Below are 768 nucleotides of genomic sequence, written 5' to 3'. Positions count from 1 at the left end.
CAAAACACTCCAACCGACACCAGGGGTCCCAAACCCTAAACCCTAATCTAGGGGCCCCCCTGGGGGCCCCTGGGGGCCCCCCGGGGGCCCCCCAGTTCTCAGCAGCCCCAAATTGCATGCGAAGCAGCAAAGTATCTGAAATGAATAATAGATAAATATTAGAAAAGGAAATAAACGAATAAATAGACTCGCAAATGAAAGTACCTGCAGCAGAGGCCCTTGGGGCCCCCCAGGGGGCCCCGAGGGGCCCCCAGGAGCCCCCGCAGCAGCTAGGGGCCCCTCGGGGTGATGCTGGGGCCCCTCGGGGGGCCCCTTGTAAGGCCCCCAGGGGGCCCCCATAGGGGGCCCCTAGATGCCTGCAATTCGTTTGTAGAGCTGAGCTAGTTGCGTGTCTGTTACGATTAGTTTCATTGTCATGTTCCGTGCTGCTGCTGCTGCTGTTGCTGCTGCTGCTGCTGCTCCCGCACCTGTCGTGGCCAGCTGTGCGTTTGCTGTTGCCCCCGGTGCTGCTGCTGCTGCTGCTGCTGCTGGCTGGTGGTTCTCCGTTGCTGCTGCAGCTAGCCACGGGGGCGTGCCCTGCAGCCGAATGCGCATAGCGGGCTGCAGCGTCCCTTGCTGCTGCTGCTGCTGCTGCTGCTGCGGCAGCTGCGCAACAAAGGCCAAGTCCTTTAAGCTGCTGAAGCAGCGCAGAAAGTGAGAAGTGCCCACGTTGGCATGTTCCCCGAAGCCAGAGCGGTTTGCGTCTGCCGTGCTGCAGCAGCAACAGCA

General features: G+C 61.5%; 1 protein-coding gene across 1 annotated transcript in view; it reads left to right on the top strand.

The window, feature by feature from the left end:
* Nucleotides 1-757: 757 nt before the first annotated feature.
* ETH_00033640 (uncharacterized protein) overlaps nucleotides 758-768 on the top strand; it is a gene marked incomplete at both ends in the record, with an annotated part of 478 nt that continues 467 nt past the window's right edge. Inside the window, one exon of the mRNA XM_013376504.1 lies at nucleotides 758-768. Coding sequence (XP_013231958.1) covers nucleotides 758-768 — 11 coding nt within the window.

Source organism: Eimeria tenella, genomic scaffold, assembly GCF_000499545.2.
Source record: "Eimeria tenella Houghton genomic scaffold, Eth_scaff3523, whole genome shotgun sequence".
NCBI classification, from domain to species: Eukaryota; Apicomplexa; class Conoidasida; order Eucoccidiorida; family Eimeriidae; genus Eimeria; species Eimeria tenella.
This window is presented reverse-complemented; position numbering and strand designations above follow the sequence as displayed.